The sequence below is a fragment of the Corvus brachyrhynchos genome, unplaced genomic scaffold, assembly GCF_000691975.1.
Source record: "Corvus brachyrhynchos isolate BGI_N302 unplaced genomic scaffold, ASM69197v1 scaffold68, whole genome shotgun sequence".
Taxonomy (NCBI): Eukaryota; Metazoa; Chordata; class Aves; order Passeriformes; family Corvidae; genus Corvus; species Corvus brachyrhynchos.
This window is the reverse complement of record NW_008240039.1, coordinates 2,906,506-2,922,855: the sequence shown is the minus strand read 5'-3', so window position 1 is coordinate 2,922,855 and position 16,350 is coordinate 2,906,506. Positions and strand designations below refer to the sequence as shown.

The 16,350-nt window shown below is 45.5% G+C and overlaps 1 protein-coding gene across 1 annotated transcript in view; it reads left to right on the top strand.

Moving 5' to 3' along the window:
• TTC34 (tetratricopeptide repeat domain 34) overlaps nt 1-7,878 on the top strand; it is a 14,953-nt gene extending 7,075 nt beyond the window's left edge. Inside the window, exon 7 of the mRNA XM_017744101.1 lies at nt 5,095-7,878. Within this exon, the coding sequence (XP_017599590.1) occupies nt 5,095-5,613 (519 nt within the window). The 3' untranslated portion in view covers nt 5,614-7,878. The remainder of the gene's footprint in view (nt 1-5,094) is intronic.
• Nucleotides 7,879-16,350: the final 8,472 nt, after the last annotated feature.

Sequence of the window (16,350 nt, the reverse complement as noted above, 5' to 3'; positions counted from 1 at the left end):
CGCATCTCGCTCAGGTATGCCACTTTTTTTTGATCACACATCCGTGGATTCAGTAGAGAAAGAATTGGGAAGCAAAACGGGGCTTGCAGGGATTTCTCCCTGCCTTGAGAAGTGTGTGGGCAGAGGTTTATCAGATGGACAGGGCATAAATTGCCTTTTCCTCCAGCTGGGTCAGGGAGTTGGAGCCAAACTTCTTCCATTGCAGTGACCTTGATCAGTCTCTAAGAATCCATCACTGCCACACCTGAGCACTTGGAATTCCTTGTTGGTTTCCCTGGGGGGCTTGCAGGGATTTCTCCCTGCCTTGAGAAGTGTGTGGGCAGAGGTTTATCAGATGGACAGGGCATAAATTGCCTTTTCCTCCAGCTGGGTCAGGGAGTTGGAGCCAAACTTCTTCCATTGCAGTGACCTTGATCAGTCTCTAAGAATCCATCACTGCCACACCTGAGCACTTGGAATTCCTTGTTGGTTTCCCTGGCATGAGACCTGGTGATGCCCACACTGAAATTCAGGGGACGTGAGGGGCAGGATGCAGGAATTTAACAAGATCATTGCTAATTGTTGAACTCTGAGGGATACATGGAACTCATGGATGGATCCTGGTGAAGGGGGATCCATGTTTTGTTCATTTTCTTGGTGAAATGAAACTGAAGATTTCAATTCAGTGACATTAAATGCTTCCATCCTTCTTGCTCTTTTGTGCAACATTTAGGATTTCTAATATGTTCTTTCTAATATGTTCACATTTTCATAAAATGAAAGGCTTTGAGGCCAGGCTTTTTTAGCTAAAACTGGCACAACAATGTCACATTGCTCTAGTCCCCCCCCCGAGTATTTATTATTCAGCATTTTTTCAAGTTTCTCCCCCAAAGTACACCCAGAGAGTATCTCCAATAATAAGGCAGGACAAGGTCAGATTGATGGCAAAGAGTTTTAACACTCAGTCAAGCATCTGCAATTCTGATTACCCAGAAGCTCTGTGTTCTGAGAATCAGTTTGCTTCCTTTTATTCAATTTGTTGCTGGTGTGCACCCTGGTGAGAAGCTATATTGTTATGCTCTCTCCCAGGTTATAAAACAAACAACATGCTGATATCCTTAATGCAGCAAGAGGAGCCCTTGGAATGTATTTTAACAGAACAGCAGGAGGATATAAGTAAACAAGTATTAATTTACCAGTCCCCAGACATGCCCCATTACAGAGAAAAGAGCCCCTCTCTTCTAAATAATGTAGAAAGTTCAGTCTTAGGGGGAACAGTTGGAAGATTTCAGAGGCAATTTGCAATCTTCCACTTTAGAAAGCTGATAAAGGAACAATTGAGACTGTGACTAGGGAGGCCCTAAGGAGGTGTCTCAAAATGAAGACACATTTTCCAGCTGAATTTCCCCTGCTGCCACATCCCTCCTTCTGTGGGGAAGCCTCACAGCCCAGTCCATCCGTGCTGCTTCCTGAGGCGACACAGGAGGGATGTTCTTTGCTGTCAATAAGAAAAGAAAAATGAGAAGAAAAAACAAAGCAACTTTTGTATGGCTCTCACTGCGCCCATGTGTGAGAACCCACTGGTGCCACAGGTGAGTGAAGCCTTTAAAATGGGAGAGGAACTTATTTCTGTCTCTTTTTGGCAGCTGTGTCTGAAATAAAACCCCTCACTGTGGCTTATTTATCATGAGAGGTTATTTATCTGCTTATTTATCTGCTTGAGACAAGAGGTGTGACCAGGCTGATTTCAAAACTGGACCCCAATACCAGTGCTGGAAGTTCAAAAAGAAAACATTACTCTCTTTCATCTTGTGCTTTTGTTCAGCTAGTAAATGTTTGAACTCGAGCACCTGGGGGTTTTTAGATGTGTTTTGTGACCAGGGGATGAGTGTGTGCTCTCTGGGGTGGGGAAGGAATTGTTTCATCCACCTGCCCCGTGTCTCAAAGGATTTCCCAGCAGCACTTCCTTTTTTCCTGCAAGGTTATTCCAGTTTGTGAAAGGAAGATCTCGGTAAAAGCAAAGTTAAAAAAGCTTAGAGACAGAATTAGTGCTAAAATTCCCAATGATGCCCAAATTTTGCCATGGTTCCTACCCTGGAAGAGGGAGTTTACTCTGTTACCTTCATTTCCCAGGTAGGAAAAGGAGAGTTCAGAGTTTACACCCAGTCTCAGCACCCCAGCACAAAAGCATTTCTGCCACGTTGGTTTTTGAGTATTTGGAATTACAGGCATTTAAAAAACGTGTCATCGTTATCCTGGAGCCAGGTCTGAAGAGCTAAAAATAGTTCTGCATAAGCTGAATAGGAAAGGGTGGAGGAAGGAGAGAGCTCCTTGATGTACTCTATTTATTTTTTTCATGGAAAACAAAGCAATAAAATTCTCCCGTTATTTATAGTCAAAGGGGTCCCACGCTGAGAAATTTGTAAACAACTGGGAGAGCCCCATGGGAATAGGAATCTGAAAGATTTATTAAGCTGCAAAAGGTCAGAGGAAGGGAGTTTGCTTGCTGCTAGTGCAGCTTCAACCCTTGGGTTTCCTAAGTCAGGGGGTAAATGCACGACTGATTCCCAACCCCTCACACAGATCCTCAGGGCTGCAGCTTCTGTGGATGTCCAGATTCCTACAAAAAGGCTCTCCAAACCTGCATGGTCTGTGCCAGAACTAGGTGAAGTTGCCATTCCACATGCCCTTCACAGCATGTGCAGGTGGAGAAGGAAAGGCTTGCTCCAAACTCTTCTGAAAACATCCAACCCTCTCCCAAAGCTGAGAGTTCATCAGTCCATCTGCTGGGATTTACTGCTCAGGGCCTAACCCTTGGCCATAATTCCATGTCCAGTCAGCTCCTTACTCTTTTTTTTCTAAGGAATCGAACCTTGGTCACATCATAAGGCTGGTCCCCAGGGACTGGAACCAAAAATGCCACAAAAATGTGTGTATTTATCTCTCAGTGAGGTGAATAGATGGAAGAAAGAGACACAGAGACCTAATCCAGGGATCCAGGGATCCACTCATGGACCTTTCCAGATGGTACCAGAATTATTTCAGTCTGGAAACCAAAATCAAACCTTTAGTGACAAGCTGGACTCGAGTTCCCCTGGAAAGGACCCCACAGATTTTCCTGCCCTTCCAGGTCACCTGCAATGAGGCTGATGACAAAAATGCTTCTCCAAGGCCACATGCAGGGAGCAGCTGAACTCAGCTGTGCCATGTCCTTCCAAACCTTCTTTCCATAAGCCAGATTTTCATCTTTATCTTTGTTAGGAGATAATGTCCAAGCTGTTGATTAATCCTTTCCTGTTGCACACCAAAAAATGTCCCAGCTCGGGTCCCTGAAGTCAGGCAGAGCCAGAAGAGAATCCAGAATCCAGCTGCCCAACCTTTCTCCATCAGCAAGGATGAAAGGGAATCCTTTATTTTCAGGTGGGATTTTTCCTCCAAGTGTGGCAGGGGAGGCAGAATCTCATGCCTTGATTTGGGGACTCTCAGGGAAATGTGAAAGAGTCAAAGCAGTGGCTCAGTGAATAGATGCAATATTGCCTGTGGTGCAATAACCCCAAATGCCCCAGGTCAGAGCACTGAAACCTCCAGCATCAGATTCATCATTCAGCACAACCACACCAATTGTGTTTTCTTCTGCCTCTGAGACAACAAATGCACCTTAAAGGCTGAAAATGACAATTTAACTACACAAACACAAGGAATTTTGAGGAACTGCGCTGAGTTCCTTGGAACAACGTGATCCAGAACTTTGGAATTTCTAGGGGGAAAAAAACCACCTTCTCTTGCCAGGATGCTCCTCACACAGCTGCAATTCCACCTTGAACCCTGTTAAGTTCCTGCCACTGAGGGGACACTTGCATTGAGTGGTTGCCTTAAAAACATCTCAAAGGACAAAGTAATTGTGCTGCTCTTGAAATGCACACAAGACATCTGAGATGGGTTTGGACAGGCTGCCTGAAAATTTATGGCCAGAATTGTTAAAGCCAGGGGTTGGCACTATTTGGGGAGAGGTCCTATTGCTCTTTGTGACAGACTTCTTAATAAATACGACTACGTCAAGCAAAATAGCAAAAAATATATATATTATAGGCATTATAACGAAATAACTGGGGCAGAATTCCTCATAAACCATGAGGAGAGGCTAAATTATTTCATGCCACTGCTCTCAGATGAGGTGCCAGGACTTGCCCTGCAGTATTGATCCCTTTCCTGCAGAACCTGTTTTCCTCAGTTCTGGCAGAGAGTAATCAATCCTAAACACAGGCAGCCAAAATAAAAGGGGCACACAAAGAGACTGGAGGACCTGACCTGGCAACCAAGTGTGGCTGGGCTACCTGGATTTCTGCATCCAGTTCAGGAGTTACCCTGTGAAAAGAGGAGGATGGAAACATTTATCCTTTGCTTGAAGCCTCAGCTTGTTTGGCTCAGCCTTTTGTACGCCCTCAGCTGCTGATGGCAGCCTTGTTTATAACCTGAATATTCGCTCTGCTGCCGCACGTTAAAAGCTGTATTCATTACCAATAAAGGGAAATAATGAGAAATCCATCTGAGGCAAATAGTTCTAATGGAGTTTTCTTTATTGACCTCCACGAACCTAAAAATTATGTGGTTCTTCCTGCCTTCTCTATTTTCTTGTTGTTGTTTTTCCCTTCAGATGAGGGCAGAGAGTTCAAATTGCACTCGAGATTAACAATTAGCAAAGCCACCAGTTGGCCTTTTTTTCCCTACAGCTTGGGTAAGCTCCAGCAGAGACAAAAACTTCATTTTTTAGCACTGGCATTTGTGGGGCAGTACCTGAGGAGGTTGGTCCAGACAGCTTTTTGCTCATCATTCCTAAGGAATGTAAATGAATTCAGAAGAAATTCTGGCAGACAAAAAAAAGGAGAGGAGTTTAGAAGCTCCTGAGATAACAACGAGTACCCAGCGATCCAGGAGTTTTATATCTTATCTATATGCAAAAATACACCAACTGTGAGTTCTCCAGCTAGATGGAATTTCAACATTTGACAAAGTAACTAAGTTTTCTTAGTGTCTGTGTCTATGGCCAGTCCAGACCAGATACTCTCCTATTTTTTCCCCTTTATTAACTAACACAGATTAACTCTGTCCCCACAGGCAGCAGCCCAGGAAGGGAAGGTGCTGATGAGAGGCCATCACTATGAGGAGGCTCTGGGCTATCTCAGCCTGGCAGTGCTGGCCAGCAGAGACAGCCCCAGGTACCTGCTCAGCAGAGCAGCCTGCCTGATGCACCTGAAAAAATATGAGAGAGCTCTGAAAGACATGGAAAAAGTGATCCAGGGGCACGGCTGTAACAGCCCAAAAACACAGGCTGGGGACCACTGCTGCCAGGGCTTCCTGCTGCTGGCCCTGGCTGAGGAGGAGGCAGCAGTGCAGCACTACACGGAGGCCCTGCAGCTGGACGAGCCCCTGGCCCTGGGCACCATCACAAACTGTCCTGGCAGGCACACTTTAACCAAAACATTTCACAAAGTAGCACAAAATAACTTTGAAAAGCAGCGTTATGAAGAGGCCTGGAAAATCACAGACTATGGGCTCAAAATTGATAAAAGCACTGAGCTCCAGAAGCTGAGAGCAAGACTCAAAAGAGAGGCATCGAGCTGTAGCATACATTGATTTCTCTGTTTGGGGATTTTCTGCTGTCTGATTCCTTTCTGGTTTGTTTGGGAGGCTGCAAGAATGAGGGAAAGATGAGAAAGATAAGAAAGATGAGAAGCTCATGATAAATATGCAACAGACATGACACCGAACGTGGGACAGCAGAATTGAGAGTAGAAAGTTTCAGGCAGAGAAACAAAACAAGAGAGCAATGAGGAAAAAAAGCAAATTGCAGCATTCAGGACTCCTTAAAATTATTGTGGATTCTGTAAACTCCCCATTGTGAAAAAAGTCTCTTTTTCTGGCTAAACTGAATGAATTCTAACACAGGGGTTCCAGTCCTCCTGAAGGAAAACATTCAAATCACCTGCAGCTCGTGAATAAGAATCGTGTGTTCCCTTGCTAGTATTTGATGAGCTCTAACATGTACAGTTCAATAAATTGGCCTTATTTTTATGGGCCAGTCAAAAGGATCAGTCAAAAGTAACTCCAGTAAGGTGTTTGTGAAGGACCATTTGTGTTACACCCCTCTCCTCCCCGCTCCAGGAGGGAAGGATCTGCCCTTGTGGGAATGCAGTGGATTTGCCACAGTCAGCACCAATATCGGGGATGGGGCACCACAAATGCCAAATAAACTCTTTTACTGCCCCAGGGAACAGTGAAATAACAGATAAGGTGAAGGGTGAGACTCAACAGAGATCAAACATCCACTCCAGAGACTCCTGCCCTGATATCCAAGGCGTACAGGCAGCTCCACTCCGGGCTTCACCTTGGATTCTCAGATCCCGTGTGTCCATTTAGCCACGGCAGATAACAGGGATCATCTCTCCTTGGGGTGTCTACCAGAGCTGCTGAATTCCATCCCTCACACTCCTGGGTGTTCAAACCCCAGAGCCAGCCCTGGAGCTCATCCAGAAGTGGCAATGCACAAGCAGGAGGTTGGAGGCAGCATCCAAGATGGGATTGTTCTCAGTGCTGCAGCATTCCTTCCTCCTCACCCCTGCTGGACAGCACGCACTCAGCCCCTGGCATGGTCAGGAGGGCTGTTTCTGCTGTCATGGCTCTGTTTTCCTGCTTTCAGGTGGACTTGGGGGCACTGCAGAGGCAGGGCTGGTCCATCCCTGGGGATTCACCTGTGAGATGGGAGCCCTCAGCTCAGTCCAGGTGGGGCCCAGGGCAGCAGCTCCTCTCTTTGTTCTGGCTGCTCCAAGGGAGTTGTCCCCATGGAGTGTGATAATATAACCAGGGAGAAAAACAGAAACTACTGCTGAAAACAGAGATGAAAGCAGTGCTGAGGACTGCTCTGCTGCTTTGATTAGGATGAAAGGGAAGAGGGAGCGTTTTCTTTTTTGTTGTATTGTTGTCTCAAAGGCAACATTCCAGGGTGGAACTTCATTCAGCAGCCATGGGATCAACCCCCAGAGCTGACACCACCTGGAACCTTCCACCTTTTCCTCTTCTCTGCATGCTCCTTTCTTCTGCCCTAATAGCACAGGTAAGACTGGGCGTCTTGCCCTTCAAATTTGATTTTAATCCTAGTGACGCTGATGAGGATTTTTCCCCGTAATGAGCATCAAGATATTGTGGGATAGCTTCTTCCCAAGCATGAAATTATATCCCTAAAAACCTGTTGGCTCCATTTGCAAGCCTAATGAAATAATTTTGCTCGTTTTTTCCTTCAAATGGTAACTAACAGACAGGAACTTCTCTGTGTCTCGAGAAATTTTTGAGAAGTGGTTGTTTAGGGCTTTGGAATTTTTTTTTTAAGTCTCTCCATTATGTAAAAACTTTTTTCAGACATGGAAAGCACTGGGAATATAATCCAGTTGTCCTGTCTCCCAGGGTAATATTCCCTTCGTTAGTCTGGAAGTTTGGGGGATTTTGGCCTGTTCTTTTGTTAAGCAACGTATTATTCTGATATAATGCATTTATTGCTCCCAAAGAAATATTTCTTTAACAATAAGGACCACAGACATCCCTGCAAGATTGCCAGAGAGTTATCCTGAGGAAAAATTCCTTTTCAGGTGCCTGCCTGTTCCTCATGGCCTTGAGGAATGGCTGCTTCTCCCAGCAGCTCCTGACTCCTCTCATCAGCATTTTTATTGGTTTCTTTTATTTTCCTTGTCCTCTGTGCCCACTGAAGTCCTTTGCCTGTGCCTAAGCTTCTGATTGGTTCTTTATTTCTCTGTTGTGTTCTTACTCTTCCAAACAATTTCTAGGAGAGGGCTTGGAGCAACGTGGGATAGTGGGAGGTGTCCCTGCCCATGGCAGGGGTAGAAATGGATGGGCTTTAAGGTCCCTCCCAACCCAAACCAGCCCATGATTCTATGATTAGAGACAAGCCATTTTCTAAAAGAAAGAAATAAATAAAAATTTGGTTCTAGTTCTGGCTTGAAGAATCTGCCTGGTAAACCTGCAGTGGTCATTTCTGTACATTTCTGTAACCTTAAGCTGCAGTTCGTGGGGACTGTGGAGCTGTTTCCCACTGCTTTGAAACCCTTCCCTCACTCTGTTCGAGCAGCCTATGGTTGAATGCTCAGAAAAGGAACTTTATTGCTCCTTGTACAATGTGCTTTAGGACATACCCTCAAGGAATTCTGCTGTAAATGTCACACAACTGTGAAAAATTCAAATATATTTATATTAATCAAGACTAATGTAATCAAGAAGAAAATACAACCTAATAAAAGGTGAAACTGGATACCTATTTGTAATCCAGCTTGAAGCTGCAGTCATTAATTAATTACAGCTTAAACATCTGTCGTTTATCCAGCTCTGAGCTCCATACGGACACTTCCAACCATTTCTTTGCTCTGCACGAATTTTGCTCCTCTAAAGCATTCTGCAACCTCAATAACAGCGTTGCACATCATCACCAGGTAATGAACAGTGAAAGTAAACTGTGAAATCGTGGTTGAGAATGTTCCTGCACAAACAGTGCCCTGCCAGGCTCGCCCCTCTGAAGCACTCCACATTCCTTCTAAGCATGTGAAAGGAAAATCAGATGTGAGAATATTTGCATCACAATTAGAGTTAGACAAGGGAGGTTTCCTGACCTCGTGCTCTGCAGTCCAGCAGGCAAAGAACAGCTTAGAAATGATGGCAAAGTGTTTGGAATTAAATATTCCACTGGAAGCTTTTCCTCAGAGTTCAGACAGAGTTAGCTTTGAGCTTTTGTGATCTCAGAAGGTTTAATTTCCTTTAAAACCCCATCACTCCCATTAATTTTTCCTATTTCACTTCACTGCGTGCTTCCAGGTACTAAGGGAGTCCAAACACTTGAACCAACTTCTGCAGCTGCTTTGGAAGCTGACACATCTCCAGGGAATTCATCTTCCTGCCTTTCAGCCCAAGTCATTGTGCTTCCCAGCCTTAGAGCGTGGTGGAAGTGTGGCTCTGGACCAGAGCCATGCAAACCCAGGAACTTAATGAGCTTCCCGTGTGCCCAAGTGAGGACAGTCCCCTTGGCTGGCAGGGGCAGATGTTTCACTCTAATGACAGCTAATCTAAAAGCCATTTCTTTTACCACCATGCCCCTGCAGAAGATTAACTGTGTTATCATGGTGCTGCTGCTGCATCCAGCAGTTTCCAATTTGCCAGGGCTCCGAGGAGTCACTGTCAGCAGGAATTTAATGTGTTACATGAAATTATCACTGCCTTTGGAGCCTGCCTTTGGAGCCTTGGCTGCTTCAGTTGGATGTCAGCCACACTGGTCTGTGCTGGGATCTGCTGGTTCACTCAACCATTACTCAGTGGCACCTTAAGAAAAGCAGTTCATTATTTAGGAGGCACGGCATTCCAAAGCTGTGGGATTCAGAAGTCTCTTTCCCCTCCTGCTCCTGCTGTGGGTTTCAGGAATGACTTTTCCATAACCATTTGTTCTGTCAATGCTGCAGAGACTGCACCTGCCCACAGGTGAGTACAGGCAGCCCTGAGCACAGGAGCAGTGGTTTCTTGGCTCCCAGAAGTGCCTGGAGGGCAGAAAATAAACACAACTGATATTGCTGGTTGTAGCTCTCAGCAGCTGGGGGTGTTTGAGGGTGGGTGGGGAACAAATTTCCACCCCAAATGGAAGGCTGGAGAACATGAGCCAGTCCCAAAGATGTCAGCAGAGACTAGAAACCACTCATGATCACAGTGATGGTGGTTTTAGTTTCTCATTAATGAACCAGCAATTGAGAAAGTGAGAAAACAGCTTCTGTTCTGACCCTCCCTGATGTCACAGCCTGGTGCCACTGACCCTTCTGCATCCCACACCTCAATACAGGTGTGGAACCTACACCTCTAAGACATGTACAACAGGTAATTTTCAATCAATTCACTTCCAAAGTCTATCCTGGGCATGGGATGCATGGCCAAGACCTCCTGGAGACCCTGGCAAGCCTCCCTTGTGTCCCTGAGAGCCACTGGGGACTTGTTCTGAGCCAGAGCAGCTGTGGCTTTAGGTGTGTCACCACCCAACCTGATCATTGCTGTGTTTGTATGTTCCCTACCCAATGAGGAGTGGCAGAGAATGAACGAGAATAAGAATTTCCCCCTGGACTGTAAAGGAAATTAAGAGCAGTATCTGATAATCAGTTTGCATGTCTCATTCCTGAACTGCACCAGTAAATGAGAGAATTTAGCTGTAAAGCCACAGGAGGGTTGTAGGAGGGAGCAGGAAGCACAGGAGGTTGTTAATGATTCAATTCCACCCTGGTTTGCATTTTGTTATGCCCCTCAGTTGTGCTTTCATCTCCAGGTGGGTGCTGCACACACCAAAAACACTTCCTGGGCATCACCCAGAGTGAGTGACCTGGAATCCCCACAGAGCACCAGCCTCAGATCCAGATCAGTAGTGGATGAAATGGAAAACTGACAGGGATTAGCATTTCCCCACTTGAAATGACCATCTCAGAGAGCTTCTTGATTGCTTAGAAACCCCAGATGTGCCATTATAAGACATTCCGGCGCTGGTAATGTGCTCAGTCTGTTCTCTGGAAGTCACACTCAAATCTGAAATTCTTGGGAACACCTCTGAGTGCCTGTCACGGTGTAGGGTTTGTGCTCTCACTGTAGACTTCAACAAAAGGAACAATTACACCTTGCCATGTGCTCAGTTTTGCAGCCTTGCCAATAGGATTTTTGCAGTGTTGTTTCTTTTCTTCTCGTGCATCATTTGGCCATTCTTGATCTGCTTCCTGAAGTAAGCAGGTAATTAGCCATCTACATAAATTGCCCTGTGTCCACACCATTAATGTGCTTGGATGTTTTAATTGATTGCATTCTCAACTGGTTTGGACGCCTTAAATGCCAGCTAATGCAATCCAATTAAGTCTCCTAATAAACCTGCCTGATGAACTGCAGTATAATCACACATCAAGCAGAGATGTAGAGGAAAATGCCACGGAACTGACAGTTCAGAAGAGACTGTGTCATTTGGAAAGATCCAAATCACTTCTCAGCAGGGAAACTGGGAACATTGGCTCTAACTGGTGCTGGATTTGGACCCCAAGACCTGATTCAACACAACTTTTAAGCACACACTTAAATCAATTTCTATCCACAAAACCTTTTACACAGAATCATGGAACAGCCCAGGTTGGAAGGGACATCCAAAGGTCATGAGAGCCAACCTCCCATGGCAAAGGGATCCTAGATAAGATTATCCAGCACCCTGCCCAGCCTGGGAAATCTTGTAAGCTTCCAGTGATGGGGACCTTATCACATCCCTGGGGAGGCTCCTCCTGTGATTGATTATTCTCACTGGAAGAAAAAAAAAATCTTTTATCAAGATTAAACTTTTCCCACTCCAACATCCTTTTGCCCCTTGTCTCCCACATGAAAAGTATCAGCTCAAGAATTATCTCGAGTGAGCACAAATGCAAAGGGGATTTCAGGTGATATGGGGGGCTCTTAAAAATATTATTCAAACAAAATTAGCTGAGGCAGCAGGAAGTGAAATAAACTCTTACGGGGACAGGATGTGAACTTCCAGTAGTGCCCCACAAGCAAATTACTTGAAGGTGGTGCAGTGTCTTTGTGTCAGCTCTGGAGGTCTTTTCCTAAGCCCAAACAGAGATTAGGGATTTAGTGGAGTAATCTGTATGAAATTCTCTGCTCTGTTCTGCCAGATGCCAGACAAGACCTAATAGCTCCTCTGGCATCAGTGTCTATTAATCTAATCTTGACTTTGATTCTCTGTGTGACTGCCTTTCATCTGTAAAATGGGGATAATTCTCTCTTTCAGATGCTTGTCAGTACCTCTTAGTTCCGGGTACGCGGCGCTTTGAAGATGACATTATTTGTGCATTTTCTATTATTGTAAAAGAGCTGCACGTTGTCCCCAGCCCCTGTCCCCAGCCAGTGCTGCTGCTGCTGGAGGTCACCCCCTGCTCTGTGCCCGACACCCACCTGGGTATTGGCACAGCTGCCCCTGGCACAGACGCTCAGCGGGGACGAGGAAACCTCCCGGGCATCCCTCGGGATCCAGCCCCAGTGCAGGCTCTGTGTTTGCCTGGCTGACAAAGGCAAGGGCTGACAAATAATAAAGACATTCAGATCCCTGGTCCAGGCCTGACCCTGCCTGACTGAGCCCCAGAGACTTTGCTGCACGAGGAACCACCCAGAGATGGCCATTCCAAAGGGAACCACAGGCAACCGACTGTCTCTAATGGGAAATTCCAACCACAGAGCTGCACCTGGGCTCCAAACCCTCCTCTGAGGGCACTCAGGTACCTCTCTGCACCCCCAGACCAGCTCCCATTCCTAATCCTACATTCAAGGAGTGATGGCCACAAACTAAAACACAACAAGTTCCACCTCAGCCTGAGGAAGAACCTTTTTCCACAGAGGTGGCAGAGCACTGGAACAGCTGCCCAGGGAGGGTGTGGAGTCTCCCTCTCTGGAGACATTCCAAACCCACCTGGATGTGTCCCTGTGTCACCGGCTCCAGCTGACCCTGCCTTGGCAGGGGGTTGGACTAGGTGATCTCCAGAGGGCCCTTCTAACCCAAACCATCCTGGGATTCTGGGATTTGAGGCCACTTCAGCAGCTGTTACATGAAAAACTGACCCAACTCTCGGCCTCCTCCTGTCCTGCAGCTCCTGCTCCTGCCACAAGCACCCCCCACGGTCCAGTTGTCCATTCAGGGTGCATGTTCAGCCCTCAGGCTGAAGGATGCCAGGCTCCTGATTTCCCCCACAGCATCCTAATTGCCAGTGGGAAAGCAAGAAAAGGGTAAGGGCTGGGTGAAAATGGGAAGTTTGCTGAAAGTTAAGCATATTTATAAGGATTTTGATAATCTAGAAATTCACAGTCTTGCTGAAACTGAGTGTAATAATTTATTGAAGAGGATTTTATGGCTTGGACTTCTGTGTTGCATTAAATAACATGTGCCGGGTGTTTAAATACAGGACTGGGGTTATATACTCTAATTTTTCAACTGGTCTGAACAGCTTTCCTTGGAAACAGGAATTATCTCCTTGTCATTTTTAAAAGCAGTACATTTAATGGAACAGCTGAAACTTGCATGTGCTCTGTAACCAAAAATAATTTAAGGTAAAATATCTGAGATTTATTTTCTTTGCAATCTGTCCTATACAGCAAAGCAATGCAAAAATATACCTTCCAAGCCATGTGCATGTAGTTTTGAAGCGCTTTTATCATTAAGAATATAATTGCAGCACTGAAATAATTACAATACTGAAATTAAATGTAAAAATGAGACACTGCATTCCAGAAGTCTTGAAAACCCTCTTGGGGAAAAAGGTAAAGCACCTCATGGAAAATGAGAACTTTCCTAAGAATTAATTACTGTAATAGAAGAGAATTCTCCAAATGCTAAGAAGCCAGGAAATCACCCTGTCCTCTTAAAGGCATCCCTGCTACACAACCTATTTTCCAGTCTAGACATAAAACCCAGTGATTTCTGACACGTTGGAAGGGGTTAAATCTCCCTGAGAAGTCTCAGAGCAGAGCATTTAATTCATTGGGCACTGGGAGCCACCTGCGTGTGAGTGAGGGGGAGAGGGAGATTTGGGCACAGCACTTTGCAAGCCCATTCCTGGAGAGAGCCTGGAAGGGGATCAGAGCTGGTAACATGAATAAACATTTATTTCTGACTGCCAGAAAACACAAACAGTGCAGTTCCATCCCAGAAACTGCTCGAGGCACCTCTGCAGCTGAAAAACCTCCTCCACAAGAGCCAGGTAAGACACCTTCACCTTTTTACCTGCTTCTCTCTGCAGTGAATGCATCCAGAAACTCAGGGCAGCAGCCACAGCACCTTTCCTGCATAACAGCACTGATGGCTGGGAGTTTTTAATTCTGAGGGTGCTCCAAAGATGCTCATCTCTAACGGGAGAGCAAGAGAAGAGTTTTGAAACATCGCCTCAACTTCGAGGTTTTCCCAATTCTGAACTGTTTCAGATGTGCCTCCACCAGGACTTATTTCCACCCCACACAGCTGGCAGCCAACCTGCTCCAAGAAGATATTTCAATGTTGAGCTTTATTTCTTTTATGCTGGCTGACAGATGACAGGGTTCTGCTGACTCTCAGAGACAAACCCATTATTTCTGAGCACAATGAGTTCTCCTCTGTGGGCAGCATCCCTGCCACAATAAATCACAGGGTACATCCAGCCATTGTCCTGGAGCCAGGCATCTGCTGATTCACTGGGGTGAGGCTGTGGGGTTGGGCTTTTTTTTGTTTTAATGTTGCCCTACAGCTTCAGATTTTCTTCTGTATTTAAGTTAAAAGTGTATACGAATCTCATTTATGGACATTTTGACTGGAATGATGCACATTGTTCTGGTTACTAAACTGACCATTTTACACATGCATTATAAATCTTGGTTCAGGTGAGTTTTCCTGTTTAGATTAATTTATATACACAGAAGAAATAGATCTTTATATCTGTGTAACCTGAACATTGATACCCAGATGACAACAGGTAACAGCTCTCTTTCCAGACTCATGGCTCTTTATTGTACTAAAACCAAAAAGGTAAATAACAGAAGAGATTTTAAGCAGTCTTTGAGGAGTTTTGGAGCTGCTCCCCACACCTCTGCCCCTCACACACCCAGGAGTTGGTCATTTCTAACCTGCAGTTCACATGCAAGTGATTCCACATCTGGAATTGCACTTCCACTGACACAGGACTGCCTCAAATCAATTTTTTTTTTTTTTTTTTTGGCATAGGCAAAGGATTCAGGGCAAACTACAAACCCTGACATCCAGAGGTAAGAGAATTTCCCTCACATCTCACTATGGATCAGTCTATAAGGATGTAACAGATAGAGATGGAGACCTTGTTTCCATGGCAACAACTCTTAAGACAAATCACACTAAAGATGCTGCCATGTCCTGCTTGGCTCGGATTGCTTTAGGACATGGAGTTGTTTTTACATTTGGTGGAGCTGTTTAATTCCTGCAGGAGAACCCCAGAGCTCCAGCTGGGAAATCACTGCCCTACTGCACATCCAGTCCCTGGTTTGCTGGGAGCATACAGGGAGCAGCAACCATGGGATCATCCATTCAGGTGACCCAGAGCATTCAATCACATCAATACTCAGATTAAAAACCGTGTGAAAATCGGGCAGGCACCTAAAGTAGGTAATATATTCTCATACAATAATACTAGGTGCATATATATATAATTTTAGGCTATATATTCTCATATATTCTCATAACCACAAAGCTTTTGAGGTTCACAACACCAGTGGCGAAACAAACACAGGGAGAGGGGAAGAAGAAATGCACAACTCCTGACAATTTCTATCTTCAGGATCAATTCCTCCTAAAGGAGGAGTTGAAGGTCAAGTCGACATTGTGGCAATTATGACACAGCAACCAAACTTCTGAGCAAGGTAAAAATATCCTTGATCAGTCTCATCCCAGCTCAGTGTCCCAGGCACAGCCGTGGTTATTCCAGTTTCTCCAGGGGAAATATGAAAGCAAAAATATTCAAGTGCAGTCTCCCAGACAAGTGAGGCACCAGCTCAAATATTTGCTGCCCAGGGCTGGAGCCCTCTGACCATAAATTCCTCACAGACCTGAGAATTTTTCCCCAGAAGAAAAGACCTGCAGAAAACCCCAGAGCTGCTCCCTCTCTATATTCAGTAGTTCTGTGCAGCTGGGGATGCCTTGTGCCTGGGGAAGCACCTTTTGAGTGAATATTCATATGTGGGGTCTCCGAGCTCCCGGTAAACACATCCCACAAAGAGGCAGTCATCCAGCTTGGCTGCTCAAGCCCCATCCCTGCTAGGCTATATATTCTCATATATTCTCATAACCACAAAGCTTTTGAGGTTCACAACACCAGTGGCGAAACAAACACAGGGAGAGGGGAAGAAGAAATGCACAACTCCTGACAATTTCTATCTTCAGGATCAATTCCTCCTAAAGGAGGAGTTGAAGGTCAAGTCGACATTGTGGCAATTATGACACAGCAACCAAACTTCTGAGCAAGGTAAAAATATCCTTGATCAGTCTCATCCCAGCTCAGTGTCCCAGGCACAGCCGTGGTTATTCCAGTTTCTCCAGGGGAAATATGAAAGCAAAAATATTCAAGTGCAGTCTCCCAGACAAGTGAGGCACCAGCTCAAATATTTGCTGCCCAGGGCTGGAGCCCTCTGACCATAAATTCCTCACAGACCTGAGAATTTTTCCCCAGAAGAAAAGACCTGCAGAAAACCCCCTCTCTATATTCAGTAGTTCTGTGCAGCTGGGGATGCCTTGTGCCTGGGGAAGCACCTTTTGAGTGAATATTCATA